This window comes from Otolemur garnettii, unplaced genomic scaffold (genome assembly GCF_000181295.1).
Source record: "Otolemur garnettii isolate 467f Iridium unplaced genomic scaffold, OtoGar3 scaffold00015, whole genome shotgun sequence".
NCBI lineage: Eukaryota > Metazoa > Chordata > Mammalia > Primates > Galagidae > Otolemur > Otolemur garnettii.
In genome coordinates, this window is record NW_003852410.1 from 29,236,167 (window position 1) to 29,263,553 (window position 27,387).

At 46.1% G+C, this 27,387-nt stretch overlaps 1 protein-coding gene across 4 annotated transcripts; it reads left to right on the forward strand.

Annotated features, from left to right (window-relative positions):
* The first annotated feature begins 668 nt into the window (after positions 1–668).
* ACOX2 (acyl-CoA oxidase 2) lies at positions 669–27,387 on the forward strand. 4 transcript variants are annotated; one of them, XM_023510672.1, is made up of 15 exons: positions 669–742; positions 2,091–2,273; positions 2,685–2,841; positions 3,038–3,219; positions 3,631–3,738; positions 4,779–4,898; positions 5,221–5,336; positions 5,939–6,111; positions 7,883–8,045; positions 9,493–9,683; positions 11,227–11,406; positions 13,375–13,480; positions 17,338–17,555; positions 24,018–24,150; positions 27,238–27,387. In XM_023510672.1, exons 2-15 carry the CDS (start codon positions 2,114–2,116, stop codon positions 27,298–27,300), a joined length of 2,070 nt encoding a protein of 689 aa, XP_023366440.1. In that variant the 5' UTR covers positions 669–742; positions 2,091–2,113; the 3' UTR covers positions 27,301–27,387. The 4 variants fall into 4 exon arrangements, with proteins under 4 accessions (XP_023366440.1, XP_023366441.1, XP_023366439.1 ...); XM_023510673.1 differs by lacking the exon at positions 669–742 and adding an exon at positions 759–1,098; XM_023510671.1 differs by lacking the exon at positions 669–742 and having other exon boundaries at positions 3,068–3,219.

Below are 27,387 nucleotides of genomic sequence, written 5' to 3' on the forward strand. Positions count from 1 at the left end.
ACCTGGTTCAAATCCCAGCTCCCGTAATCTATTAATTGCACAAACCTGAGCTTGTATCTGTACCTGAAAAATAAGGGGTGCATCCTTCTTTCCAGGGCGTTATGAATGAAGATAGGGAACCTCTAAGCACTTTGTCCAACTGGTAGAGATGCGTGGGTTCCCCTCTGGGTCCCACCCAGCACACCCTGCAGGTACCCCACAAATATTTGTCCAGGGAATGCTAAGCATAAGACAAGCCAAATTTCAAATCGGAAACAAGCGGAGAGGAAAATCATTCACCTGACAGAGTGATCCTTTCACACAAAGACCACCTGAGGGGAACCTATTAAGCTCGCCTGGTGTTAACAGCTTGAGTTCCCGAACGGCACTTGATGAAAGATCAGGAAAGGCGGCAAAGACCCGGGCTTTCCCTTTGGAAACAGTTGGGATACACCGTTTTTGGCACAAGTGGTCTCAAAGGAATCCCTGGCTGTGAGACTGACAGGCTTCAGGCTCATAGCAATCGTCCCGGGGCAGCCCTGGCTCACCACAGCACACCCTCCCGGGGAGGAAGGGGCAAGGAGAGAAACTCAGCGAGCCCAGCCACGTGGGCCGACTGCTGGCAGCGGGCGATGCCCTTGGACTTCCGGGGTTCAGCCTCTCGGTGGGAGGAGAGAAGGGCCCGGCCCCCAGCCTGCCAGAGGCTTAAGTCGGCAGCCACGGAGAGGCCAGGCCAGGCCTACAGTGCGGGCACAGGACAAAGGTGAGTCAGGAGAGCCAGGCCGAGGGCAGGGGAGAGACTGGGAGATCCCCAAGGCCTGGCCTTCCCCAAGAATGACCCCAGCACAGCTCCTGCTGACTGAACACTGCTTCCTTGCTGGGCACCCTGCTAGGCAGTCCCTGCACTGAGAGTTAGGGCCACAGTGTGACAGAGACAGAGATAAGGCCCTTTTTAGTTTATGTTTTGGTAGGGAGTGGGGAGACAGCAGTAAACAAAAACATATTTAAGGAGTAAATTATCTCTATCTTAGGTGATCCATGAAAAGTCCAGCAGAGTGAAGGGGACTGAGAAGACCCAGGAAGAGGGCTTGGGACTTTAAAAAGGGTGGTCACTAAGAGGTGGGCCTCAGGGGGAGGTGACCTTGAGGTGGGACACAGGGAGCTGTGGTGACCTCTGAGGAAACCGTGTTCTGGGCAAGGGTGCAAACGTGTTTGGGAACAGCAAGGAGGAAGGGGCAGGTGGAGTGGGGAGAGCAAGGGGTAGAGAGAGGGGCACAAATGAGCAGCTGGTGAGATGGGCCTGCAGGGATCCAGGGGCAGACAGTGGGCCTCCTGGGACCTGCCAGGTTCCTTGCCAACACCCCACGGTACTGGCTTGGAAGCCTCAATAGAACCCTACCTGCTATATGTGTCTGCAGGACCTTCCTAAGGCACACATCCTCTCTATAAAATGCTAAGAGCCATGGTGCATCATCATAGGGTTGAGGTGAGGAAAAAGGGAAATTGAAAGAGTGGCCGCCTAGCATCCAGTCTTGGGGCAGGGACATGTCAGTGGGGGCACCAAAGGAGTGCTGACCTCTCCTAGGGCACTGTCATCAGGAGGGCTTCATGGTGAAGGGATCCCTGGAAGCTGAGGCTCACTAGGAACACCAGGGAGGCCAGCCTTGGCCAGAGGGAACCCAAGGACAAAGGGCAGGAGGAGAGTGAGTGGAGGCCCCAGGATGGAGGATCAGCTGCTATTGGAGGGGGCAGGCGGGCTCTGTTACACAAACAGAGGGCACCAAGGAGCAAAGTTCAAGAAGGCAAGGAAAACGATCTGCAAATCCAGAGCTCACGCTGGCAGCTGGGAGAGCAGATAAGAGGGGCATAAAAGCCAGGGAAGAGGCCACAGTGACCTGAATTGTAGCCAAGGATGTGCACAGTGCCTGGCCCACAGCCTATGTCCACAGGGAAAGTGCAGAATTAGAGTGACACTCAGGTGGCTTTTCTCCACCACACAGCCCCTGGCTGACACCTAGCTGGGGGCAGTTCCTCTCACACACAGGTTCTTTGCACTGCCCATGCTCAGAGCAGACCTTCAGAACAGCAGAGCCACCAGTGTCTCTTTTCAGTTGCCAGGCAGACCCAGGATAGGATGGGCAGCCCCGTGCACCGAGTGTCACTAGGGGACACCTGGAGCAGGCGTGTGCACGCTGACATAGACGGCGAGAGGCATGGGCAGTCCTTCGACGTGGAACGGCTCACCAACATCCTTGATGAAGGTGCCCAGAACACTGCACTCCGGAGGAACGTTGGTAAGGGCAAGCTGAGGATGGAGAATCCGCTTTATGCCCCTTCTTTTCTTGGAAGAAGAGTCCTTCATTAGCAGTCCTACCTTCAAATAAATTTTACCTTTGAAATCCCACTGTTAGAGATTCATTCCTTTGAATGGTAATGGTATTCTTAACATACTTTTGTTCCCTGAACTCATCTGATGGATAGAAGAGTCCCAGGTAACAGAAGACCTGGATACTCATCCTAAAATTCTCCCATGGCATAGCTTTATAACCTCGGGCAAGTCACTTTCCCACCTCTGGTCCTCAGTGATCTCATCTGTAAAATGACAATACCGTCTGATTTTCTTTCCAGGCAAGTGAGTGGGAAGATCTGAACGTGCCATAAACCTCACCTAGGTCCCTAAGCCCTCTGTTCTCCATCTCCTGCAGAGAGCATCATCTGCAGTGACCCAGTGTTTACCTGTAAGGACAATTATTTCATGACCCAGAATGAACGCTATGAGGGCGCCATGCGGAAGACGGTCCACCTGCACATGACATCTCAGAGACTGGGCTGGTCAGAAAAGGAAGTAAACTATGCTTACAGGTATTTGCTCCTGGGGCAGCCCCACTATAGAGGAATCTACCTAGGATCACCTGGAACCTTCCTCTCACCCCACCCCATGTGCCATTCCTCCCTCCACCCACAAAGGCAGTACTTGTTGGGAAAGCAGGATGCCAGATGCCCCTTCCCTCCTGTACTCTACCCAGGCTGAGGGTCCCTGGGCCCCTGTCTCCAACAGGATACTCAATCACAGCATCTATCCCCACAGTGCTCTTTCTGGAGACTTGGCACTAAATTTGCACCGAGTCTTCTTGACAGCCCTCACGAGCCTGGGCTCGGAGGAACAGATTGCCAAATGGGAGCCACTCTGCAAAACATTCCAGATCATCACAACATATGCCCAGACAGAACTGGGACATGGTGAGTCCAGGCTGTTACGTGCAGTTTTTAGGTTGGAGGACCTATACAACTCCAGAGGACCCATTGACATTTCAGTAGTCATAGATTTATATATTTAATATGGACATTTCCAGTAGATGGCAGTCAAGGGTTTTTTTCTAATTTGCACAAACATTGCATGAGCTACCCATGAAGCAAGTCCTTCCTTCTGAAAACATCAGCATCTATCCCTTGTCATGGACTGGCCACAGGGGATTGCATATCCCACACACAGCACACAGAAGAAAGGAGAGAAGTCCCTGCAAGTACAGCTAGGAGCCACCCCCCTGCTCCATACTGGGCTTGTGCCTGAGAGTTCCAGGACCCCTGAAGCTGCTTCCCAGGTAAGAACCCTGCTTCATCCAATGTCTAACTCCTCTTCTTAATCCCAAGGGACATACCTTCAGGGCCTGGAGACTGAAGCCACCTATGACACAGCCACCCAGGAGTTTGTGATACATAGCCCCACAATGACTGCCACCAAATGGTGGCCTGGAGACCGTGAGTATCCACCCCTCCTCCTTATCTCTCTCCAAGTTGGAGGGCAAAGTAGCACTGGGTTTGATGTCCAGCAGACCTCAGATTGGTTTCCTATTCTATGCTGGTGACCTTGGACAAATCAGTTCACCTCCCTGAGCCTCAGGTTCTTACTCTGTTAAATAAGTAGAGTATTAAGAATTTTCTTAGTGAATAGCTGGGAGGTCCCCAAGGGAACCTTGAAGGAGAGGAGGAAATAGACCTAAATTTGGGGTCATGAGGGACAAACCCTCACACTCACACACATGCATGCTGCTTCTATACAGACACACATGTGCATGTACATAACACATGTACACACACACACTTCACCTAGTCCCAGACCCTCCCCACAGTCATTTGCCAAGCCCCAAGGAGGGTATCCCCCTTCCTCAGACTTGAGAATTCACCTCTGAGGACATATCTGTGGCACTCGGGGACCCAGCTGGTAAATGCCTTGTGTCAAAAAAAATGAATAAAATGAAAGTGAGGCATCCAGCGAAAGCAGGGGAGTGACAGAGAGCAGAGATACAGAGAGGGGGAGATTGAGTCAGGTAAGAGAAATGAGAGAGAGAATAACCACTTCTAAAACTACAGAGAAAAGAAACCAGCCTTTAAGATCAGATGGACCAGGTTTCAAATCCCAGGTCTGCCCCCTCAGGCCAGTGACCTTCAAGGTGTCACTTCACTCCGAGCCTTAGTTTCCTTATTGGGAAATGGGATTCCTCAAACCTGCCCTGCAAGAACTGGAAAGCATCATTATAGAGTCTGACACCACCTGGACTGGGAGGTTGATGACAGTGGTTCATTGGTGGTTTTGGGGTGCACAAAAAAAGTCTCGTTCTTTTCACAGTGCCTTTGCAAAGTCACTGCTAGGTCTGCTTGGTTCTTCAGGGGCCATCCCCACTCTCTGTGATCAGTGACTTTTCAAGACCCCATCAGCAACCTCAGTCCCAGGAAGCTGGGTGGGGAGGCAGTGATACACAGGTCTTCCTGTGATGGGCCGCTCATCTTTCTCCTCTCAGTGGGACGGTCAGCCACACACGCCCTGGTACTTGCCCAGCTGATCTGTTCAGGAGCCCGGCAAGGCATGCATGCCTTCATTGTGCCCATCCGGAGCCTTCAGGACCATACCCCACTGCCAGGTAAGCCCCTGCTGCTCCTTATGGGCCCCTACTGGGAGGAGGCCCTACCAGGACTCCTTGTCTTAGGGCCCCAGAGGTCCACAAGAGAAGCTGAGACATGTCTCTTCCTTGGGCAGGGAGGGGTCCACTTGGACAGACTTCATGCTAACTGGCTGGTGACCTTGAGTAAGAATCACAGTCTTCCTGGCCTCAGCTTGCTTACCTGCAAAACAGGTGTAATATCCCCAGTGTCATAGGCTGCTGTGAGCTAGAAGGCATTTGTGACACCTGCCATATAGCAAGCACTCAACTGATGGGTATTCTTAACTGCATCTCCTTCTAGGAATCACCGTTGGGGACATCGGGCCCAAGATGAACTTTGATCAAACAGACAATGGCTTCCTGCGACTGGACCATGTGCGAGTCCCTAGGGAGAACATGCTCAGTCGCTTTGCACAGGTCAGGGGCCTAGGGAGGCGGGGCACCCACGCTTTGTGCAGATTGCTCTGGGTCCTCTTCCACAGAGCTGAGTTTGGGACATACCTCCACCCAAAGAGGCTCTGGTGTCCCATAGACTGGGATCAAACGCCAGCTTAGAGGCAGTGTGATCTTGGGCAAGTCATTTCACCTCTCTAAGCCTCAGACTTCCCACATGTAGATGCTCATGATGTGGATGATGGAACAATCGTGGAGGGGACAGAGACAGGGACAGGACTGAGGCGTATTTACCCACAGTGAGGATTAGATACAACCAGTCACTAAGCAGACACCAGCCAGCATGCTGGCACAGTTCTGAAGGGTATTTCCCCTTTAGTTGTGGATGAGGAAGTCCAAGGTGTCCCAGAAGAGGACCTTTGAACCAGGCCACTTGGGTGAGTGGCTAGTTACAACAAGCACAGAAGCATCTGTCCTTTAACATCCTGGCTGCCAACCAGCTTTCTGCTCTAGGGGAGCAGGTTGAGGAGCGTAGCACCCACCAGGTGCACAGACCCACAGTTCTGGGGATGGGGCAGGCTGGAGGGTCTTGGCTCAGACCCCATGCCCATCCTTGTTCCACACAGGTCTTGCCAGATGGCACCTACATCAAGCTTGGGACAGCAAAGAGCAACTATCTTTCCATGGTGGTGACTCGGGTGAAACTGCTATTAGGCGAGATCCTGCCCTTGATGCAGAAGGCTTGTGTCATTGCCATACGCTACTCGGTCATACGTCGCCAATCCAGGCTCCGGCCCAGGCAAGGAGTACCCAGAGGCTGAGCACAACAGATGAGGCTGCCTCTCAGTCGCACTGTGCCTGCCCTTGACACTGCTGGGGTGCTAGGAGCAGGCATTTTCTCCCCCACCTCCCCCACTCACATAATTTCCCTGGATCTGGCCCTATCTGGGCACATCGGTGGGGTCTCTCTGGCTCTGTCTAACCCGACCAATGGGCTGGCCCAGCCAGACTCTGTGTGCTCATGTCTTTGGCCCTGAGACTGTGAGTCTGGGTCAGCTGGGTGTCCAGCTGTGTCTGGCAAAGCCCAACTCTCACATCAGACTGTATGTGGCGGGGCTCATTCTGTCTGGCTATAACGATCAGCTCCTGACAGTGGTATGTCTAAGACTGGATCCCTTCTGCTATGTTTGGTTGTGTCTGCCTGTCACTTCCTCTACTCCATGGCATAGACCAGCAAGGGCTGACCATACCCTCTGTTTTAACCTATGCACTTACATGTGCACACGTGTGCGCGCACACACACACACAGGGTTTCCAAATATAGGACACTCAGTTAAAGTTGAATTTCAGGTAAACAATGAATAATGTTTTATAATAAAGATACCCTCCCCCTAGGATGCAACACAATGGGGTGAGAATAGGATTAGAGAGTAGAACTGGCCATAGCATAACTGAACTTGCATTGCTAAGGACCAGGCTTTAACCTGACCACTCTCATCCCAACTCTGCTGACCAGCCCTGGCCAATCCTTTGCCCTCTCTGGGCCTCACCTGTAAAGGGTAAGATTGGCAGAACTAGAACTTGAGAACATCTGGCCCAAGAGCCTGGGGTCCTCATGCTGTGGGTTCAAGGGTCCAGAATGAGCCTGATACAGAGTGGACTGAGGGAAGCCAGGTAAGCCTGGGTGCCTCACAGCTTGGCCACTTTACCTTTTTGTCCCTCAGCTTCCTCATCTATGGCAGGAGTGGCTTCTCAGGTGTTGAGGGTGAAATCCAGTAAGGTGTACCTGGCCTTCAGCCCAGGAGACTTTCCTCTGGCAAACCTATGGCACTCTCAACTTGAGCTTCAGACTTCAGGCTGGGGAGGTCTTTGGAGGACAGGGCTGCTGGGGAGAAGGTGCTGCTGCTATATCCTGCCCACAGCCCATTTACCAGGGTTGCACAAGTGTTCCCAGGATGGTATAAGAAGGTCGTGTTGGGTAAGGACTTGCTGCCTCAGAGAGGAGCCCCAGGCTGCTGGCAGCTATGGGAGGCTTCTCATAATCACACCCTCTTTCAATCCCCAGTTACTTTGGGCCCCTCTGTGCTGCAGGCTCATCTCTGCCAGACATCGTCCCTTCCTCGGGATTCTGCCATACCCGAGTTTACGTCCTAAGAGTTATTGTGGAGGCTCCACATATTTCTCAGCACGTGGGCAGGGAGAGGTCACAGGCTCAAATAATCAGGGGTGCAGGGCCACCACTCTTCGCCTGAAGTCCTTGGGATCAGATGTATTGGAATTCAGATCTTTTCTGATTTTAGGATAATGCAGTGTTTACGCTGGAATTCTGTAAACCTCCCTCCACCGGGGCTAGTACCCATAAACATGTCCATATTTCTGCTATGCACTGTGTAAATTGTCATGTTAGATGAGATTTTTACAGGTTATTAATAGCCTCATGTCAGTTCAGGTCAAGTCTTACAAAAGAGTTGTAGAACTGTCTGTCTTTAAGGCTTTTATGGTGCTGGGGAAATGGGAAGATGGGCGTGGCAAGTAGCAATTTTCTCATCTTCAGCTTCTTTTCCCCTCAGTGGCCCGGAAGCAAAAGTCCTGGACTACCAGACACAGCAACAGAAACTCTTTCCTCAGTTGGCCATGAGCTATGCCTTCCATTTCCTGGCAGTCAGCATTTTGGAATTCTTGGAGCACTCCTACAGTGCCATTCTGGACAAAGACTTCAGCCTCCTGCCTGAGGTACCTGCTGTCTGCTGAGGGACAGGCGCTGGGGCCGCAGCTGAGGTCGTTGTGCTGGCTGGGAAGCACCACAGCCCTGATCCCGTGGGCCCTTCCCACCTCCCACATCCCCCTGCCTCCCAACATCCCAGAGCATCAGGTTAAACTACTGTACCCTGATAGACAAATTTACTCACACCTGGCCCACAGGGAGAGCTACAAAAATGTCAGAAGAAATAATCTATAGAGACTACATGTCCATGATCCCTAATGTGCAGCTAAAACATAAAAAGCCCTGAAAGCTGAAAGTTGTTTAGAATTCATTCAGGGGCACAGATCTGAACTGACTTGTCCCACTCAGTATGAATACATTTTGTAGCAAAATTATTAATGTGTTTAATTACTAAGGCTGCCTCAACCCCACTGGCAGTATCATGTACAATATACCTTAAATGCCTGTTTTACCTCTCTAAAATTCAAAATCTGTTCAGTCTCAGATAAAGCACTGGGGAATTACATATACTTGCAGATTCATCTGTCCTGCCACTGTGCATTGCTTCATTAGAAGGTGCTATTTATGTCCTGTTTTACAGAAGAGGAAACTGAGGCACAGAGCAGGAAAGGGCACAACCTTCCTCTCAAGAACTTGAAAGTTCAAAAGAGGCTTCCAAGAACTGAAAACTCAAGTCAGGCCTGCTGCCTGGCAGTCCTCTGCTGGGGCTACTATAACAAAATACCATAAACTGGTGGCTTATAAAGAATAGGAATTTATTTCTCATATTTCTAGAGGCTGGAAAGTCCAGGATCAAGCACCAGCAGATTCAGTGCTGGTGGGGGCTGGCTTTCTGGTTCATGGATTGTGACTTTTCACTGTGTCCTCACATAATAGGAGGGATGAAGAGTCTGTCTTAGACCTCTTTCATAAGTGCACTAGTCCCATGCATGAGGGCTCCACTCTCATGTCTTAATCACCTCTCAAAGGTCCCCACCACCTCCTTATACCACTTGGGGGTGGGGGGTAGTATTTCAACATGTGACTTTTGGGCAGACATACTCAGACCACAGCACCCTCCTACAACCCAGAAAGTGGGTTGACAGTGGACACCCATCCTCACAGGCTAGCTTTCTAAAATCCCTCCTTGCCAGCAAAATCCATAACTCCTGGAGGATGGTGGGCCCAATCCAGGTAGCATCTCTTCCCAAGATCCTGGAGACACTGGCCTGGCCAGGTTTTCCTTTGTTGTTATTGCTCCTACAGCTATATCGCCTAATTGTGTTTCTTTGGGTGAGTCACATCAACTCCTTCGAGTCTCAGCCTTCTCATTCATAAAGGTGTGAACTGAGAAACACTTCTTCCCTTGCAGAGTTGTACTTAGCATGCGGTAAATGCTCAGCAAGCGAGAAGTGAGGTTGTTACCACAGGGCAGGGCCCCCTTACGTCACCTGGCCCCTCTTCCTGTTCTCACAGCTCCACTCACTGAGCACAGGTGCAAAGGCCATGATGGCAGACTTCTGTACCCAGGGAGCAGAGATATGCTGCAGAGCCTGTGGCGGACACGGATACTCAAAGCTGAGTGGCCTGCCATCACTAGTCACCAAAGTGTCAGCCTCCTGCACCTACGAGGGTGAGAACACAGTGCTGTACCTGCAGGTGGCCAGGTAAGGTCCAGACGAGCGCAGGCCTCTGCCCAGCACCTCAGGACATGCCATGTTTCTGCTTGGGTGGAAGCTTCTGGCTGATGCCCACAAGGGGAGCAGGTTCTGGGAAGCAGCATTTGGAGACTGTCCAATTCCCACAGTAAAAATTTCTCTTCCACTCTCTTCTCAGACCCACTGCAGCTCCCAGCCAGCTCTAACCTGGACAGCAGCCTCAGGCTGGTCTCCTGTTGCTACCCTGCCCAACTTCTCCCCAGGCAGCCAGAGGGAGCTTTTCAAAGCCTAGAAATCATATCTTTCTCTTGCTTAAAATTCTTCAGTGGCTTCCTACTACTTGCAGGAAAATGCCACATCCTACATTGTGGTCTACATGGTCCTTATGACCTGCTCCCTGCCTCCCTGGCTATCCTGCTGTCACAGCCTCCTGCCTCTGCTCTCCTCTGCCAACCACATGCTTCTTCCCCACCACAGGGCCTTTTGCACTTGTTTCCCTCCCAGGTGACACTGCCTTGTTTCCTTGGAGCAGTTTCACCATCTATAATCATCTTTTCTGTGGTTTACCTTTTTAACTCTGCTACCTAACTAGACCAAGAGCTCCTTGAGGGCAGGGCCATACCTGCCTTGCTCACTGCAGCATTCCCCAGGCTCAGCACAGAGCTTGCACACACAGGAGATGCAGGAAGCGATGCCCAAGTCAGCCACCTCCACACAGGTGGTTTCCGTTCATCCCTTTTATGTTTGCTGGGTCCCAAGGCTAACAAAGCCTATTCTCAGATGACTAAACATGGCAAATATGTCTCTATGCAGGGAGAAAGGAGTTCACTGGCAAATATGATGTATAACATTTACTGGATTCTAAAAAATATATAACATTTATCGGGTTTTTCTCAAATTACAAAAGGAATGCAATAGCATGTATTAGGCACTTGGTGCCCAGCACTGTGCCAAGGACTTCACAAATATTATCTCATTCAGTTTTCACAACTCCCCCCCATAAGGTAAGAATTATCACCCCCATCTAAAGAAGGAGAAACTGAAACTGACACTTCTACAATATCACACAGGTCTGGGAAGTTGCTTGGGAATGTGGGCTTGGTTGAGTCCAGATCCTACAATCACTGCATTATTGTAAGGCAGCGGCTGAGATTCCCCTATAATCCTCCTACTTGTGTTAGCAGTCTTTCATCTACCCCTTTTCAGCTAAGAAAATTCAATTTCCACACAGTCACTGTGTAAGTCATCATAAATCCCCATATCAGGAGATCCTGAGAGAAAATATTCCATTTGCTCAGGTCTCAAAAGGGTTTATGATCGGGATCAGAGAATGTCTGCCCCAGCTCCACAGAAACTCCCATGCAGTAGGGTGGCATGGGGGGCTCTGGACTGAGGGGTGCCCATCAGGAAGAGGCTGGCTGAGGCCTGGGTGATGCGGTCTCTCCCATGTGAAGCCTGAAGCCAGGATATATGTGCCTATCTCAGGGAGTGAGGGGTGCTAGGCTATCCCCCAGGGCCCTCCACCTCTCACCTGCCTCCACCTCCACCCCAGGTTTCTGGTGAAAAACTATCTGCAGGCTCAGATGTCTGCTGGATCCACACCACAGAAGTCTCTTCCCCCATCTGTTGCCTATTTCACTGCAACTGACCTGTCCAGGTGCCCAGCCCAGAGGCCAGTCGACTTCCTCTGCCCAGAGCTCTACACCACAGCCTGGGCACATGTGGCAATCAGGTAAGCCACCACTGAGAAATCAACCATCCCACCTGGGGCTAGGCTCCTTCCCATGCTAGGACGTGTGGGATTTGTTGGGTGGACATTCATGAATACACTTCAAAAATCACCCCACCTCTAAACTCCCTGCTCCTGCCATCAGGAATGGGGACAAAGGGAGGTCCCATTAGCCATAGACCACCATTATTTCCCCAACCTGATCATATCAGTAGAAAGATATTACCTTTCTAGCCAGTAAAAGGAATTTTTAAAATCTTTCAGTTCCCATGGTGATTTATAATACAAGCTGTGTACCCATGTGTAAATACTACAGATGTATCAACATGCAAATGCTAATAAAGCAATTCTCATATGCTTAAAAAATATCATATAATCTAAAACTAATTTTCAGTCTGGGCACCCACCTATAGCCCAGTGGTTAGAGCACTGGCCTTATGCACCAGGGGTGGCAGGTTTAAACCCAGCCCAGGCCTGATTAATAAAAAAATAAGATTAAAAGTAATTTTCAAAAATACGGTTACACCAAGAATTTATTTCCAGGATCTGGTAGGCTCTAGGGAACACAAAAAAACCAAGGGCTCATCTGTTCTGTCATTCACCTGCTGTATGTCAGGAATGTCCAAATGTGCTGGGGGATAGGAATGAAGGCACAGAGGTCAGGCCAGGCACAAACAGCACCCAGGAAAGGGCAAAGAGATTTTTTTTTTTTTTGAGACAGATCCTAAAGCTATCTCCCTGGGTAGAGTACTGTGGCGTCACAACTCACAGCAACCTCCAACTCCTGGGCTTAAGCGATTCTCTTGCCTCAGCCTCCCAAGTAACTGGGACTACAGGCACCTGCCACAACACCTGGCTATTTTTTGGTTGTAGTTGTCATTGTTTGGCAGGCTGGGGCCGAATTCGAACCCACCAGCTCTGGTGTATGTGGCTGGCGCCTTAGCCGCTTGAGCTACAGGCGCCACCTGGGACAAAGAGATTTAACTATCTAAGAAGGAAACCTGAACCCTGACCCATATCAAAACACCAAAAACAAACTAGAATAACAAAAATATTTCACTATATCATGAGAGGTCTTATATCCCAACTTGTGATCCCAGAGGGGTATAATAGTTATTTTAAGATCAAAAGCAATTTCAGGCATTTATTTATTTATTCACTCTAAAAATATTTATCAAGTGCCTACAACATGCTAGGCACTGTTGTAGGCACCAGGGATCTATCAATAAACCAGTTAGATTAGTTGGGAGAGTTGAAGAGGAAAAAATAAGGCTGCTCAGGGTAACTAAAAATGCCATGTTATTAGTATTTCACTTTGCTTGGAACTCAATGTGACATCTGCTTATCTATTCCCTGATGAAGGAAAATAAATATTGCCTCATAAACAGTTTGCTTTACACACAAATTCCAAGGGTCATGGGAGGATGGGCAGGGAATAGAAAATAAAAGGGGATTAAAGGTTAATAAAGTGGCAAATGACTAATGTAGTGGTTTGGAGAACAGGGTTGTTTTTGTTTTTAGGTCCCTTGGGTAGGACTTGCAGTAGGCAGGTGACCCACAGGCCTTAACAGCCTTTGAAGAAAAACTATTCTCCTTGTTCAGGTCACATAGGCAGTCAGCAAACAGAATGGCCAGAAAACAGTGACATCTGGATAGAATCTGCACTGGAAAGAGGGGACAGCTTCTGGCCTATGGCCTTGAGGCTTTACAACATGGTGACTGAGAACAAGTCCAAATCCTGACCCTGGACAAGTTAGTCACTCTCCCTTGGACTCCATTTTCCTCATTGCAAATTGGGAGCGCCTGCCCTTAAAAGGGTTAAAAAGATCATGAGTATCAAGCATCTCGCTTTATGACACATAAGGGGTCAATAAATAGGAATTATTTCTATTTCCAAGATACCCCAGGGAGCCCATCAGTTACATCTTCCATGCAGTCAGGAAGCTGAACCTCTTTTTCTTTGGTCTCCAGGCTCACAAAAGATTCAGTACATCATTTGCAGACCCTGACGCAATCTGGGGCGGACCAGCACGAGGCCTGGAACCAGAGCACTGTCATACACCTCCAGGCTGCTAAGGTGAGCTGCCCATCAGCTGAAGCTAAAAGGGACTGTTTTTGTTCCCTAGGCAGGCCACCCTGCTGGGAAAATCCAAGCTCTGCCATCATCCCCCAGCCTGCAGGGCGGTGACTGCCCTCATTTCACTTCCAAGGCTTTAGTCCAGGGTTATTTTAATTAAAGGACTTAACTCCAAAGCAATCTTGCTGGCAGCTCTTAGGGGGAAAGGTAATGAGGCAGTGTTACTGGATTTGCTTCAGGTTGTTCAAATATTTCCTCCCAGACAGAAAAGCAGGTCAAGTCTCTCCTTAGCCCCACAGGCAATTCTTGGATGTCTGGTTCAATTTCCACTCTGTTTTGTGTTTGTGCATAATTTGCCATCAGTTGGCAAATATTTGAGTACCCAGGCACAGAGCTAGGTGCTCAACAGTGAAGCCGCTGCCCATATACAGTCAAAGTAAAGGAAGCACTTGACAGAGAAATACAGGCTGCTGTGGCATCCCAGAGAAGGTGCATCTCTGCCCACCTTTGGGAATCAGAAAGACTTAACAGAAGAAGTGGCAAATAGGCTAAGACGTAAAGAAGGAGCTGAAAGGATGGCAACTTTGGGGAAGAAGGTTTCCAGGCAAAGGGAACAGCATGTGCAAAAGAAGGAAGACTGACACAGGAGAGGAAGGAAGGAAGGGAGGAGAGAGGGGAAGACGTAGGCAAGGCTTGGGACCTCCTGTACCATTGTAAGAAGTTTGGGTTTTGTTTTCATTGCATTGGGAAGACTGTACTGAGTTAGTAACGGTAGAGTGAAGTGAGCAGTTTCATTCTATTATTGTGCAGGATATAGGGGGAGGAAAGGACCAGAGGTTAGAGGCCAGTTGGGAGGGAGCAGCAGCAGTCTAGACCAGGACTGAGGGTAGTCCTGACCATGAACTTGGAGAAGGGCATGAAGAGAACTGGGTAGGTGGAAGGGTGAGGCCTCAGAGAGTGCTGGTGTAGGAAAGGGTAAGAATGACTTCTGAGTGCTAGCTTAGGCTGCTGGGACTCTGGCCCTGCCAACAACTGGAAAACTAAAATGATCGCTCTAATCTTCAGGCCATAAGCCCAGAAAATGGCAGCCTTTGAACAGGAGAATTTTGAAGGAATGCAGAAGCCCTGGGGGGGGCGGGGGGGGGGGCTGGGCTGTGCAGTCTGGGCGTGACTACCACCTGCTGACACCCCCCTCCCCACCTCAACCACACCTGCCAGTGCTCAGTTCTGCTCAGTCCACCACAGGGGCACCACCTGCTGTGCTAAAGATTTTGTCAACACAGATTAGCCAAGGTTTCCACCAAATTACCAAAAAAGGAGCCACAGTTGCCCATTCATCTGTCTTCCCTGCCTTCAAAGGGACCAGATGCTGCTCGCCAGGCAGGCCTGCTTCATTTACTACATATAACCTTGTAAGGGAGACTAGCATCATCTCCATTTTAAGGGTAAGGAAATAGTTAAGTTCCAGAAGTTGGAAATAACTGAGTCAAGATGCTGTCCTTTTCCACACACCACAGAGGGTGTGATGTGTGACTGAGGTGAGCCACAAGCTTGGGGGTGACTAGGGGAGAAAGCTCAGCCAGCCTGGGGGAGAAAAGCCAGTCCTGGGGTGGTCCTAAGCTGAGCCCCTGAGGTCACATTGTCACTTCCTGTGTTTTGGTAGACGGAATGTGTTCTACTCTTCAGAGAACTCAAGCATCCAACTGGGTCCCACTGGAAACTGTGAATATTCAGGCAGAGAATAACTGAAGCTTGGGGAAGGGGCCCAACAACCATAGAGAGAAAGACAAGGAGGAACCGTAGGCTTAGTTCTCATCCCAGCTCTGTGGGACCTCCAGCAGCCCCTTCCCTCTCTGGGTTTTACCTTCCCTGTCCATATAACAAAGGGGCATGGAAAAGCCCTTGGGGCTCTGACAGGCTCTGGTCCTATAATCTCAGGCTTTGCTCAGGAGGGATGTCCATCCCCAGGCCCACTGGAGTAAAAGCTAGTGCTCACTGTAGCCTGGCCCCAGTCTCCCTTGCCCTTGGCAACACAGGGTAGCAGTTAGGCAAACAGCCCCACTGTTTACCAAGTCATGTGACCTTGGGCAAGAAACTTAATCTCTCAGAGCCTCTGCCTCTCCATTTGCAAAATAGAGCTAATAACTGTACCTACCACTCGGAAAACTTAGGCATCTAGCACGTAAGTGTTGTACACCCCACCCTCACCCTCAAATTAGATAGGAACCAAGATTTAAGCCAACACACTTACAAAATAACTAAAGTTCATTGTGTTCAGAAGGTGATGCCAACGTTTGGCTCAGACTTTCCCAGAGCGCATAGGCCACCTCCTCTGTCTAGTCCTCATCCTGCTTTCTAAGGCAGAGGCCCAGACCCTCCGGTAGCTTTCCATCACTCTACTCTTCAACCCAGAACCTTGAGTCCTCAGATTAAGACAGAGAAAACAGAACTTAGGTAAAAGAAATTTGAGTCTCCAGTTCTGCCAGGCTGGACTCAGTCTGAGCATCCAAGGCTGCCGCAGCACATTGGCTCATGATCCACATCCTAAGGCTGCCAGCCCCACACAGCTGTGAGTGCACAAGGCCTGCATGGCCGAGTGGAGTTGTCAGCTCTTGTGTGAGGCCCCTGGGAAGCATAGGTTCTTTCGAGAAACCTTATCAGGTCACTGCCCTGCTGAAGATTCCTTGGCCCCACAAAATGAAACCCCAACTAGGTCTTTCCCAGCCCCTCATTGACCTGGGTCCCAGGTACAAGTCTGCCCTAACTCCCATAGTTTCTCCATTGTTAACTGCACCATACCCCAGCACCTCAGCCTCATCAAATTGTTGGCGCCTTCCTGAAAGTACAGCTCTTTACACAAAAAGTTCCTCCTGCCTAAAATGACATTTCCCCATTCCTTGTCCGTCTGGATGAACTCCTTTGAACCCCCAAGATACTCTAAGTCTTTCTACTTATAGTCACTACTAGCAGCATGGGCATCACAAAGTAGGGGAGGTCACAGAAATGCATGGTCTCAGGCCTCACTCTGGGACCCACATTTTGACAAGATCTCCAGGTGATTTGTGTGCACATAGTAATTTGAGAAACACTACCTTTTCTCTTCATCTCTTACCATTCTGGAATTCAGATATCCTACACAAGAAAATAATTATGTGCTCTTGTCTTGGGGAACAGGAATAGTCAAAATATTTAAAACCAATAGAACAGGGGCATCAACCAATTAGAAAGGACTTCAGGCTTATGGGAAGTAGGGTTCTAAAGGCGTCCTGTTTGGGCAGGCATTAATCCTTAGTTGCTAGGCTGTGGGGAGTTGGAGTCCCAGAGAAGGAGGCCATCCGGTAGAGGGGCTCTCACAGGTTTATGGCAGTGGTCACTTACCAACAGGTTACAAAATATTATGGACAAATATGTATATATATATATGTAGGATAAATTTCCATATACATCTTGAACCCTTACTTTTTCACGCATGGTGCACGCACACACCCGTGCCCATACACACACACATACCACTACCTTGAACATGGCAGATAGTAGTTATTTTCTTCAGAAAAGTGGTACTGCCCTCTGCTTTCCCCAGGCCAACCTCCAGTATGCTTTCTATTTTCAACCTTATGTGAAGCTGGCCCAAGCAAATTGAGGAAACCAAGTTTCAAAGCCTATCAGCCCTCAACATACACAAACCATCAAAAAGGCTCAGACCCAGAATGAGCTAGGAGAAAAGGCGGCTGCTGGTCAGCCTGCTGGGAAATACGTGGCTGCCCCAAGTTTACTCAAGCAGTCTTGCCAAGCTTCCAGGATGACTCTGGAGTCAGAAATCTGAACTCAGTGGTTAATGTGTCTGTGTATCTTTGTAGGCACACTGCTACTATATCTCTGTGAAGAGTTTTAGAGAAGCTCTGCAGAAACTAGAAAATGAACCTGCAATTCATCAGGTGCTCAAACGCCTCTGTGACCTCCATGCCTTACATGGCATCTTGACTAACTCAGGTGACTTTCTCCATGATGGCTTCATGTCTGGGGCCCAAGTGGATATGGCAAGAAAGGCCTACCTGGACCTGCTCCCCCTGATCCGGTGAGTAGCTGAGACTTAGACCACATTGGCCTTCAGAGAATAACCCTAGACTCTGTTCACAGCTCACTTCAAACTCCAAACCCTTACTAATGGGGGTCTGACAAAAGCAGCAATGGCCCTGGAGGGCGTTACCCTAGCATTATCACACCAACATAAAGCATATGAATTAATGAAAGAAAAAAAAAGAAAAGAAATTAGAAATAAAATGCTTAAGAATAAATTAGCTACTTCAATTGAACTCTTTAACATTGTCCAGGAAATAGGATCACTATCTAAGGAATATGAATAACATGAAGCTACATGTGAATAATATGTGCTCATAGTAAGAGTCTTAATCATAGCTAGCATTTAAGGAGCCCTGATGTGCCTGGCACTGCACCAAAAACTTTTACACACATCATCTCATTTAATCCTTATAGCCCTTTGAAATGGATAGTATTAATCTCCCCATTTTACTGGGGAGGAAATTCAGGCTTAGAGGGGTTAAGTTGCCCAATGTCACATAATTAGTCAGAGGAGAAGCCAGGTGCAATTCAAGCCTGTCTGACCCCTAAGCAGGTGCTCTGACCTGTAGGTTAATGTTGAGGGATTGTTTCAACCATACCCCTGTCTTTATCAAATATGTTTAATCAAATTCTTAACAAGTTTAATAAACTTTAATTTTCCCTCAGCTTCTAGATGAAGTTTTTTTAACTCAGTAATGTATATTTTGACTTGCAAAACAAAAATACAAACAGTTTTTAAATGCAGCTTTATTTAATGCAGTGCCACTTAGGATTGGGAAGTGTTAATGCAATGTTTTCATCCTGTTATTCTATAATCTAAATGATTTCTTTAAATAAAACATATCAAAACCAAAGCCCACTCCCACTAGAGTACTAGAAAAATTAGAAAGTAAAACAATATAAATTATTTACCGTATTTTTCATCTCTAAGATGATGGACTAACTTAAGAGCACAACCTCACAGGGCAGCCTATTGTATGGAGGGGAGGGTCCCTTCCAATGGTTCTCATTATTGGCAAGTCTAAAAGAAAAAAACAGGAAAAATATCTGAAAATTTATAAAAACAAGATTTTTAAGACAGAGGTTTCGAAAAATAAAAACTAGCCCAAATTCTTTATTTCTAATAATACAGTATGTAATGTCACATTCCATTCATGACTACGCATAAGCACCTAACAGATAGATGAGAGTAAATATTTGTTCAATTAAACCATCAAAATCTGTCAAAAATACATTTCATAAAATTATGCCCCAGGTATTAAAGTTTCCCTAATACAGGGAATCTAGTGGTGAAAACCATTAAGAGCATAATTAAATGCTCCATAGTTCTAGCCCAAGTGCATCTTGGCCTTTCTAAAACACTCGGCATTTAAAGGCACATGAAGAAAATAATGTGCTATACTGGCTGGCAGTGATGACAAAATATAAAAGATCACCTTAATATTCCATAAGCACTTTTTTTTAAATTTGCAAACAGCATTTCTAAGTGCTTGCCTTGGGCTCCAGAGACTTACAATTCAAGACAAGACAGATAGCGCTGATGCAAGCTGCCAGCTAACACACGCATCAGACCCACAAATTGATTTACTTACATTATGGTTCCTAAGTAACCTTACTATTGCAGGGTAATTCAGTATGTGACAGATTCGGTGCTTTTAACCGTCTGTGTCATAGTTCCCTACCTTGCCTAGACATTATTTCCCTCAGATTTCTGAGATGACAAATGAAAGATGACACCCTGTTCTAAGTAACACCTAGAACTAGCTCTCAGGGTAATGTTAATTAACTGACCCACACAGTTTTTAGTTAAGTAGCTATAAAATCTCACTTGGGGAACTTCCAGGTAAAGACAGCAGATTAAACATACACATTTACTTTTGTTCCTTCCTGAAAACCTAGGAAAACATCAAACCAAGGACTGAAATGTTGTAAAAGGGAAGAGCCCACAAAGAGAAAGGGAACAGCGGAGGAGACATGGAAGCTGGAGAACAGATGCAGACAGATGCTTAGTAGACTAGTCACACCAGAGAGCTGCGGGAATTAGCAGCACCCACCGCCCAGTCACCTCGGACAGGAGACTGAACCATTGGGTTGAAAATCTATTTCAGAAGGAGCTGAATCCTCAGTTCCCCTGCTCCTCTGCAAGTGATTTTAAGATTTTCCTTAAGCCTACCCTGGCACAGGGTAAACAGGGAGCATCAGGCTTATCTCAGGATAAGGATATACTACAGAAAACAGGGGACTTTATAGGCCAAAAGCTGACACCTCCCTCCTCCAACCCTCTTTTCCACTGATTCCTAAAAAACTGGAAGCCAGACTGCTACCCTGTAGGAAGACACTAAGATGATCTTTCTCTGGAGAATCTGATCAGTCCAAGCAGAAGAAGCTAAAAATATTGATGCTGGAGTCCCCAGTGATCTAATTCACCTTACAATATACCCCACTTTAACAAGCATACCCACTAGCATCTCGTGGAATGCTGAATGCCCTGCTCTTACCTATGATCAGAAACCCAGCGATCACTTCAGGAAAGCCCCTAACATAAAAGATGAAGACCAAAGAAGCCAGGACAAGGCAGCTCTGAGGACACAAGAGAATCTTCCCTTCCTTCAGGAAGAAGAAAACTGTTTTAAATATCAGGAATGTCCTCAAAGGGCTAAGAAGAGATATTGCAACCAGAAAATAAGAATGATAATATAATTATTTAAAAAGTAATATTTGCAGCTGGGTGCAATGGCTCATGCCAGTAATCCTAGAACTCTGGGAGGCCGAGGCAAGAGGCTCACTTGAGCTCAAGAGTTTGAAGTTGCTGTCAGCTATGATGCCACAGCACAATACCCAGGGTGACAAAGAGAGACTCTGTCTCAAAAAAAATTTTTTTTAAATGATACTAGAAATGAACGATGAAGAGAAAGTTGCAGAAATCTCACAGAAAGAAAGCGAAAGGACAAAAAATAGAGAAAAAAAGTTTTTTTGAGACCTCAAGTTTCACTTATGGTGCCCTCGGTAGAGTGCCATGGCGTCACAGCTCACAGCAATCTCAAACTCTTGGGCTTAACCAATTTGCTTGTCTCAGCCTCCTGAGTAGCTAGGACTACAGGCACCTGCCACAACACCCAGCTATTTTTTTGGTTGCAGCTGTCATTGTTTAACAGGCCTGGGCTGGGCTTGAACCCTCCAGTCTTGGTGTATGTGGCTGGGGCCCTAGTCACTGAGCTACAGGCGCTGAGCTGAGACAATATATTTTTAAAGAGGACCAATCCTAGCTGTCTATCATCTCAACAACAGGTCTAGAAAGAGAAGACAGAGAAAACATAAGGGAGTGAATCATTAATAATTCAAGAAAATATTGAGGGTAAATGAAGGATACGGGTTTCAGACTGACCAGAGCCACAAATACCTACAGACTATAAGAGCAGAGACAGAAACACACACACACAATCAGTCTACCACGTACTATGTGAAATGGTAACAGGTACCATGAAGAAAAGCATAGCAGAAAAGACGAAAAGGAATGCTGAGGTGGGGAGACTGCAGTTTCAAATGGGTCAGGGAAGGCCTCCTTGGGAGGGTGACATTTAAGGAAAAACCCAGAGGAAGGTGGAGAGAAACCATGTGGCTGCTGGGAAAAGAACATTCTAGGCAGAGAGAGTACAGTCATGTTTCACTTAACAATGGAGATATGGTCTGAGAAAGGCCGTGAGGTGATTTCATCACTGTTCAAATATCACAGGGTATACGTACCCCAAAGTAGATGGTTCAGCCTAGTACACACCTAGCCTGTATGCTATAGCCATTGCTCCTAGGCTGCAAACCTGCACAGCCTGTGAATACTGGAGGCAACTGTAACAGAAACTGCTAAGCAGTAGGCACTTTTTATTTCCCTTATAATCTTATGGGACCACAATCACATATACAGTCTGTAATCAACCAAAATGTTATGCGGTACAGAGAGGTTGGACAGAGGTTGGAAGCAGCGTGAGCTTAGCTCACCTATCTAGAGAAAAGAGAAGAAGCCACAGAAGAGGAAAGGCATGAGTGGGGTAGAGAATGGGAGCAGAATGCAGAGAGTTTAGGGAGTACAAGGAGCAGCAAGAGAGGTGGGGGGATCACTGCAAAGACTTTGGCTTTTGTGTGAGAATGAGACGGTTTTGAATATAGGATAGACACAACCTGAAAGATTCTAATGTGTATATATATATATATATATATATATATATATATTTTTTTTTTTTTTTTTTTTTTTTTTTTGAGACGGAGCCTCAAGCTATCCCCCTGGGTAGAGTGCCATGACATTACGCTCACAGCAACCTCCAACTCCTGGGCTCAAACGAGTCTCCTGCCTCAGCCTCCCAAGTAGCTGGGACTACAGGCGCCCGCCACAACGCCTGGCCATTTTTGGTTGCAGCCATCATTGTTGTTTGGGAGGGCCCGGGCTGGGGATTTGAACCCGCCACCTTAGGTGTATGTGGCTGGCGCCTTAGCCGCTTGAGCCACAGGTGCTGAGCCTCTAATGTATATTTTTAATGGATCATTCCACCTGCCATATTAAGTGTGAAAAGCAGAGAGAAGGTAGCACAGGATTTACTGACAGATTAGATGTAGGGTAAGAAAGAAGAAAGGAATCAAGGCTTTGGGCCAGGATGACAGAAATGCCATTTACTATAAACGGGAAAGGCCAGGTTTGAGCAGGATCGACAAGAAAACATCCAGTCCAGCCAATCAGGAGTTTGTTTTAGACATATTACATTTGAAAAGCCAGTTAGAAATCCAGGTACAGATTTGGTAAGCAGGTGACACTGGTGGGATCAATTTGGCATATGACTGATATTTAAAAGCATCAGAAGGATGCTACCGCACAGAGGGGTGCATGAAGAGAAGAGGTCCTAGGACTGAGTCCTGACACCCTCCAAGACAACAAGACCTGGACAAGAGCTATGTCAGTGGAATATGGGGAGTGAAAATCTGGCTGGATCCAGTCTGGAGAGAACATGAAAACTGGAAATAGTAAGCATAAGTGGGTATAACATTTTCAAGAAGTTTTGTCATAAAGGGGAACCATGATGACAGATGAGGAAATAGAGTTGAAAGCACGTGTTTACGGTGGAAGAAATGACAGCATGTTGATATGCTGATGGAAATGATGCTATAGAAAAGGGAATTGTGGTGTTATAGTGGAAGGGGAGGAGAATTTCTGAAATGTTATTCTCTAGTAAGCAAGAGGAAAGGGCATCTAGTAGACAAAGAGGGACTTACTAGCCTGAGCTGGGAGTCTGGACAGCTGACTAAGAAGAAGACCTTGTATATATAAACACAAGAGAGGGAACTTACGGAAACTGTCTTATGCTTCCACTTTCTCAGTGATAGAGTGCAAAGTCGTCCAGGTAAGAGAGATGGGGAGGTGGGTAGTGTAGATCTGAGAACTAAAGAGAAGATATGAAAGAGAGGGGAAGAGGAAATGAACTGGAGAAATGTAATATAATTGCCAAGCACAGATCAGGGCCACTTGAATCCTTATCACACCAGTCAGGATTGTTTTTTCCAGCAACCTCTAGTTACAAAGGTGGTGGCATGAAGTCAGTGGAAAGTTGGAGATAAGGAAGGACAGATTTTGCTAAACTAGTATGACAAAACAAAACCTGTTGAATATATTTTCGGGGGAGTGAATATTATAGAACATGAAATTTTGTTGGATAAGGAAGGAAGACCACAAGAGACAGAGGGACCTTAAATAGGTGGTAGGGTTCATAATGATGTGAAGGGTCATCAGGAGAGATGAAATTGGGTACAGTATCCCAGTCACCTCAAACACTTTGATGACATACAGTCAACACTGAATATTGACTGGCATGGCAAAAATTTTAACTATCCTGGGAAGCAGGAAGGCCTAGGGGAGGAAGCATTGGGGTAGGAGAGGTGGGGGTAAAGAGAAGGAAGCTGGACGTGGTAGCTCACGCCTATAATCCCAGCACTTTGGGAGGCTGAAGCAAGAGGATCACTTGAGACCAGGAGTTCCAGACCATCCTCGGAAACATAGTGAGACCCCCATCTCTACAAAAAAAAAAAAACAAAGAGGGGTGGTAAAAATAAATCCTTATCTTTTGTAATAAACAGTCAACAGATAATATCTAAAACTAAATCATCAAGAAGCTGCAATATAAACAAGATATTTAGACATTCAGGTCAATACCAAAATATCAGCTAAAAGATTAAAACTGCTCTTGGGGAGAAGGAAATGGAGGTAAGTGACAGAGATATGCTGCTTTTTAAATAACAAGCCTTAAGGAACTCTAACTCTTTATACTGCATGTATATAACTGATTAAAAAGTAAATACTAAAGGAAAATGAAGCTGAATTGTTCACAAAGCGAATGATGATGTAATATCTAATTAGATTAATTCTCATAAAATCAAAAAAAAAAAAAAAAGGAACCCACAAACTCTTGTTTCCTCTCAGGAAGGATGCCATCTTGTTAACTGATGCTTTTGACTTCACTGATCAGAGTTTAAATTCAGCACTTGGCTGTTATGATGGAAATGTCTATGAACGTCTGTTCCAGTGGGCTCAGACGTCACCAACCAATACTCAGGTAACTGAGTGCAACACATTTTAAATTATGTAAGAGAGCAGAGAACAAGCATTGAATATACATCCATGTTTTCCCATTTCAGTTGATTCCCACCCATTAGGTTGGAAATCACTTGTCACAGCATGGCTGTTTAAAAAATTTCTAGAGAACACATAAAAGAAACCAGGAGTGGGGGTGTGGCTAGTTAGGAACTGCAAGCCTCGACTGTAAATCAGCAAAATGCAGTGCTGGGAACTGGGTAAAGGGAATTAAGAGGAAGGCCGAAGCTTTAAATCTGGCTTGTCATACCCAAGGGCATACACAGAGTGGCAAACTAGCTTTTAAGTAACAAAAATAAGGAGATAAATCACTATTGTGATTTAACCCTCTTATTTTCAGCCTTTTAACTATTTTGTGTAGATAAATGTGGATATTCAGAGGATTAGGAAGTTTGGGGTATGTCTCTCTCAGACCTGATGGCCTGCTAGATAAGCCTCCCTCCTCACAGGGGTATCCAACCTGCAGCCTGCGGGCCACATGCAAATTATACGAGGACTTTTCTGCTTATCTGTGGTGGCGGATATCATGAAAAGTATACATGGACTCTTTTTTTGCTCATTAGCTTTTGTTAGTGTTTATGTATTTAATATGTGTCCCAGGACAACTCTTCTTCATCCAGTGTGCAACAGAGAAGAAAAAAGGTTGGACACTCCTGCAAGGCAAAACTCCTGATGGCAAAACTGCCATCAGTACCCCAGAAAGCCACATAAATAACAATCTACAAGGGTTATAGCGAAAAGATCCCCAGATGTCCTAGAGAAAACACCCAACCTCTACATCATTAACAGTGAAAAGAGGCAGAGGACTCATAAAACCCCAACAGCCTATGGCCAGGGTCCCAGACTGTCTGCTGTGTGCCTCTTTGGGAAAAGCTTTGAATAATCAATGAATACATTAACTGGAGTGAAGAAATAGACCCTGTATTTAGAATTTAGGGAACCAGTATTTAATAGATTTGACACAGATGATCAAAACAAAAAGTCTATAGGTACACAACAGATTATTTTAAGTCTCATAATGCAAATATGTTATTCAGATGGTAAAGCTTTCTTTTTTATCTCTTCAGTCCAATTTCAGAAAAGGTGTCTTAACACCTCATCAAATTGGCAACTCTCAGGCTTTCATTCACACTTAGTATGGTGTTAGACTTGCTCTTAACAATTTGCAGCCTGTCATACCTCATAGCTTAATTTAACGTGATTATCTAAAGTTATAACACAACCAGTTACCCTCAAGATGGTTGTGAGATAGAAGGCCAATCCATTTCAATCATTCCCTGTTCCCAAGAAGACATCCTTTTAACTCAACAAAGAAATAGAAACAACTTACCTAAAGAAGGTGTATGTTTACTGATTAGTACAGTTAATCTAAGTCCAAGATGTTACTTTTTCTAATGATTAAATCTTTCTGCTTCTAACATTTAAATCCTGGCATAAAAATACAGCAGTCCTCCCACTACAGACTAACTCCCACCACCTAAAGATAAATGTTTGCCCTTTGGTGTGCTAGAGAAAAGCCTGTTCTGTGAACACCTGTCAGGAAACACGCTATTGTATACACGTATAGCTCAAACCTGTTTTACTGGCAACACAGGAAACATTCCAGTTCTCCTGATTCTTGTCTTCACTGAAGAATGTAGGGGGCTTTCCTTGTTTCTCATGTTGTGTGTAATCTTTATTTTAAACGACTTTAATCTGGAGACTATATAAGAACAGGCTTAGCTAAATGAGAGGCATGAGTGACCTACAGCGTTGACAGATTTGGTAATATGTTGATGCACTTTGCCCCACTCACTTTTCTGTCTCTCCTTCCACTTGACTGTGAACAATGGCGTCTTCACCTTCTTAACTCCAGGATATTCAGAGTAGACAATCTATGTTTCAGGAATAAACAAATGACCATGGTTTTATAACCTACATAGTGAAAGGAAGAAGCCTCTTGAAAACACAATGCCACAGACTCTTGTCATCCTAACTTCTGTTATCTTGCTAAAAAGGTGACACTGGACAGGACTGTGGCCCTCCATGCATAGGCTCACCTACCATTAGGAATGTGAAACAGCACCTATATTGAAACATGCTCCATAGACACAAAAGTATAAACAGGAATACATTTTACTGGCATTTTTCTACCAAAAGAAACTTAAACATCTTAGTATCACAGGAGCATCTGTCTGTCTGGGGCCATGTGTGCTGAGCTTTATTCCCAGACAATGATGTGCTTGCTCTTGGCTTACTCTAGCTAGGTCTACTTTTTGGCTTTTTTTTTTTTTTATTTTAATGCTATTTCAAGCCAGTTTCTCCATAGTGGCTGTTCCCCTCCTCATGCGAACTCACATCTAAGTGATTCCCTAGAGATGCAAGCAGTGAAGGGAATTATTAGGGATAATTTGAAAACGAGAATCTGATTTTCCCCCTATTATTCTAATGTAAAAATTTGACCAATAGATTCATTCATTCAATCATGCAACAAATATTTACTGAGCACATGTGCCAAAAACTAAGTGCCTAAGTACACAGACTATGTACTTAGACTGTGCCTAACAACAGTCATAGACTGCTGTTCAAGTAGCTTATAGTTTTAGTGTAGAAAAGCAAAAAAGTAAATATTATTAAATGTGAGGCTAAAGCTATGAAAGAATCAAAGCATTGCATGCGAGAACCAAGGGGATAAACTATTCTGACCTAGCCTGCTGCTTACCTGAGTCAACTACGTGGTTCCTTGCTTTATGGGTTAATGCTCAATTTCAAATAATCTCAAAGAGTCAAGCCTTTTATTTGTACTAAATTCCAAAAGCAAATGATAAGCAGTGTTCTTAATTGGCCACCTGCATCCACAATTTAAAATCTGCATGAGAAAAGGAAGGATGCCCTTTGGAAAAAATGTTTCTCCATATGTTCACACAAAATGAATTTTAAAAATAATTTTAAAAATTAAGAATCTTATGTAATGTTACTTTTTTGAAGCTAAAGATTTGTCTTGAAAGTGAAAGTCATTAATCCTGGCAGAAATATCCTGTCTTAATAATGCATTTCTTCCTACAAACAGGGGAACCCTGCCTATGAGAAATATATAAGACCGTTATTACAAAGTTGGAGATCCAAGCTATGAAACAACCAACAGTATCCAAGAAGCAAGCGACACCAGTGTGTGATAATGGTACTATGGTACATAATTAAAATTTTATGTACACATATA